General features: G+C 29.5%; 1 protein-coding gene and 1 pseudogene across 1 annotated transcript; both read left to right on the top strand.

The window, feature by feature from the left end:
• The first annotated feature begins 260 nt into the window (after positions 1-260).
• On the top strand, positions 261-1897 carry LOC112466336 (annotated as a pseudogene).
• On the top strand, positions 1694-2901 carry LOC112466337. Its single transcript, XM_025034395.1, has 2 exons — positions 1694-1893; positions 2098-2901. The coding sequence occupies exon 2, from the start codon at positions 2102-2104 to the stop codon at positions 2801-2803; it is 702 nt and encodes a 233-aa protein (XP_024890163.1). The 5' UTR covers positions 1694-1893; positions 2098-2101; the 3' UTR covers positions 2804-2901.
• Positions 2902-3705: the final 804 nt, after the last annotated feature.

Below are 3705 nucleotides of genomic sequence, written 5' to 3'. Positions count from 1 at the left end.
TACAATTTTAACAATATATGGCTTTTTGTCTTAAAACAGTAAATTAATATTGTAAGCTTGAAAATTATAGTTTTTTGTTCCATTATCTTTGGTAAATTGTAACAAAAATTATTGATACTTTTTTTAAAATACTGATTTATTAAATTTATTGATGCCGTATAAAAAATACCAATAAAAAGTGTTTATAATTGCAAGATTTAATTTTTGTAACAATTTTATACTTCCTTTTAGAAAGTTCACAAACACAAGCGTGACGAATATGAAGAATATGCTCAACAAAAAAAGATAAAAGTTATTCATGAAGCCGAGTAGTATAAGACGTACTGCCATTTTTCTCAGGCACAGTTTGAGGAAAACGTGATAAATTACATCCTAGAAAACATCGTTCCTTTCAGCACTGTGGACTCGAAATCATTTAGAAAAATATTTGATGGTAATTGATTCTTACAAATTATTATTTCGAGAATTAACTAATAAATAGAATTTATAGTTATAATTTTTTATAGATATGGAAATTAAAAAAGGTGGCAAACGTCTTACTCATCTATCTGCTCGAACTGTCGAACGTAGGATACACGAAACATTTAAAGAGAACATTTCTTCTATCAAAAAAATGATTAGTGAAGCTGAACACGTTTGTACGACAGCAGATGTGTGGTCTTGTCAAAGTCGACGATTTTTAGGAATGACTGTTCATTGGGTAAGATAAATAACTTTAGTTCTTTATTACTTTTGCTGTTTTAAAAAAAATTTTTAAATTTATATATTATGTCATTTTATAATTTTTATTATGAGATTTTATAAATTTTTATTAATTGGTTTAAAGATTGGCAAGCAAACGATGGAACGTAAATCATATGCAATAGCATGTTGAAGATTCAGTGGCACACATTCATACGATAGAGTCGCTCGTTTGATTGAAGATATCCATACTTCATTTGGAATTAATAAGAATAAAATAATTGCCACAGTAACAGACAACGGATCGAATTTCGTGAAAGCGTTTCGCGAATTTGGAGTCAATTTAAGTGACTCATTTTTTTCCGGTAAATATCAAAATGTCTACATTTATAATTGATTATAGTCTTTATAGATAAATGTATCCCTCCTCCCTCTAAAATTAGATCTCAATACTTAATTTTGCTTGCTGTACCTTTACATTGGAAAATTTCGACAAACTTATGTAAGCTTACACTTGACTTTTTACAATTTAAAAAATTTTATTTAAAATTTTTTTATAATTTACTCATTATTTGGTTATAATTTGACCATTAATAATGTGTATTTTTTATTTTAATTAAAAGAAATGACAATGACTGATTTATTGATTACAAAATATTTTCCATGCATTTTATAAAAATATATCTATTCTCTTTTTTATACACTAGTAGAATTATAATTTTCTTCTCTATTTCATTTAGTTGAATATTTGATGTTTTGACATTTACAGAAGAAATTTTTGATGACGAAGAGGTCGGTACTAACTTTGAGACAAAATTAGAAAACGAAGAGCATGCTGAACTCGAATTATTTGAAGAGAAACCTAATAATTATTCAGAAGAAATATTACCACAGCATTTTCGTTGTGCTAGCCATACTTTGAATCTTCTGGCTACAAGTGACGTAATTTCGCTCATAAAATCATCAAAAGAATTGAATTCAGCTTACACTCAGATGATGTTTGAACGTTGTAATGAGCTATGGAATTTGCAACTTTCTCCAAAAAAATATGAAAAACTAAAAGAAGTTCTTGGTCAGAGTTTGAAAAGGCCAGTGATAACCCGTTGGAATTCGCTATATCGTGCATTATTGCAGTTTTGGCTTAAAAGAGAAAATATTGACTAATATTGACGAGTTGGGTATAAATAAGCCATTTGATGAAATCGATTTTAGGTAAGAAAAATATTTATTTTTACTCTTGTCACTTACTTTTGTGAAGTTTTTTCTAAAGATAAAGATATCTAGGTTCATGTCCATTAATTTTTTTTTATTTGATTGGAGGTTAAGATATTTAGTTTTAAAAAATTTTTACAATTTGAGTTAAAAAATTGAATTTTACTTGAGAAACTGAGGCATTGTTAAATTATTATTTTACAGATTTATGGAAGAATATCTTCATTGTAATAGACCTCTCGCTGAGGCTATTGATATTTTACAAGGTGAAAAAGTCGCTAGCTACGGATACCTGCTTCCTACACTCATATCCGTCAAGAATAAATTACTGGCTTGTCAAAAAATAAAGTTACAATTTTGTAAAAAGTTAGTGTTTGGATTATTGAAAAGTTTGCAGTTGCGCTTTAAGCCAATTTTTGATGTTGAAAATGAAGGACGGATTAGCGCTGTAGCAGCAGCTTCACATCCTAAATTTAAATTGAACTGGCTCAATTGTTTAAGTCGCTCAGTGCAAGCAAATGTTATAGTAGCAATAAAAGAAGCACTTGCTTCTGTGTCGAGTAGAGTTGAAGATAAGAAAAAAGATGATAGTGTAGCTGAGGATGATTTTTTGGACTGTGATCATGATACACCTGATGTAGTCGAAACTTTTGGGGCTTCTAATGTAGAAGCAATATTTCAGAAATTTAGTACTGAAAGTAGGAATGATCTCGAATTACTTAATTTATATCCTATTGTTAAGAAAGTTTTTCTCAAATTTAATACACCTTTACCATCTTCTGCACCAGTAGAAAGACTTTTTAGTTACGCTACAATGTTTAATTTACCTAAATTTAATAAATTAACTGATGAGAATTTTGAATTAAGAGTAATTATGAAGTGTAATTCGAATGTCGCTAAAAAAAAATAGTATTATTTACTTAGAAAACACGTGATTCTCTTAAATAATTTGGGCATATTTAAGGCTCCTGGGTACTCGTCGCGGCCATGTTGGAATGTGAGAAAAAGTAAGAAATGACACGTTGAAAATTCTTGCGTAGTATTTCCAAATAAAAAGATATTTGCTTAAAATAACACTACAGATCACTTCAGCACACTTTAAAAATACGCCGAGTTGAGGTTAAGTCTACCCCTTTTCCTTGATAGTAATAAACAGCCGTAAAACAAATGTGATACGATGCAGGCTTGTGCGCAGGCGCATGACTAGATTTCGTATTATATTCATTTTACGGCTGTTTATTAATTGTCAAGGGAAAGGGGTAGACTTAACTTCAACTCGGCGTATTTTTAAAGTGTGCTGAAGTGATCTGTAGTGTTATTTTAAGCAAATATCTTTTTATTTGGAAATACTACGTAAGAATTCTCAACGTGTCAATTCTCAACATTTCTCGCTTATTCTCCATTGGAGAGAGTTCTTATTTCTACCGCGACGGTACGTCGTCACCGTCAACGCTGAGTTCTCGGCTCAGGACCAGGAGCCTTAAAGAACATTACATCAATGAGAGATGATAAATAATCTTGATTGAAAACTTGAAGAATAAATACGCTGTATTTGCTGATACGTTTATACAATATTAATATGTAAGTAATAATTAATAAATTATTCTTGTAAGTCAAATATGTACACATTTATTACCGTGTTGACTGATTTAATAATAACTGTGTGATAACAAATATAATTTTTTAATCATTGACTTCGCTTTATTTAGTCTGAATATAAAATTGAAACTTCGAATACATTCATATATTTACAAAAATTATATGTTATATGCACACTCAAAGGGAAGGAAAATTTAAGAACAACAGTTTATA

This window comes from Temnothorax curvispinosus, unplaced genomic scaffold, assembly GCF_003070985.1.
Source record: "Temnothorax curvispinosus isolate PA1 unplaced genomic scaffold, ASM307098v1 QBEX01016054.1, whole genome shotgun sequence".
In the NCBI taxonomy this organism is placed as follows: domain Eukaryota; kingdom Metazoa; phylum Arthropoda; class Insecta; order Hymenoptera; family Formicidae; genus Temnothorax; species Temnothorax curvispinosus.
This window is presented reverse-complemented; position numbering and strand designations above follow the sequence as displayed.

Bases quoted from the DNA above. Each gene is read 5' to 3' on its own strand.
- LOC112466337 (XM_025034395.1), top strand. From the start codon at position 2,102: ATGGAAGAATATCTTCATTGTAATAGACCTCTCGCTGAGGCTATTGAT.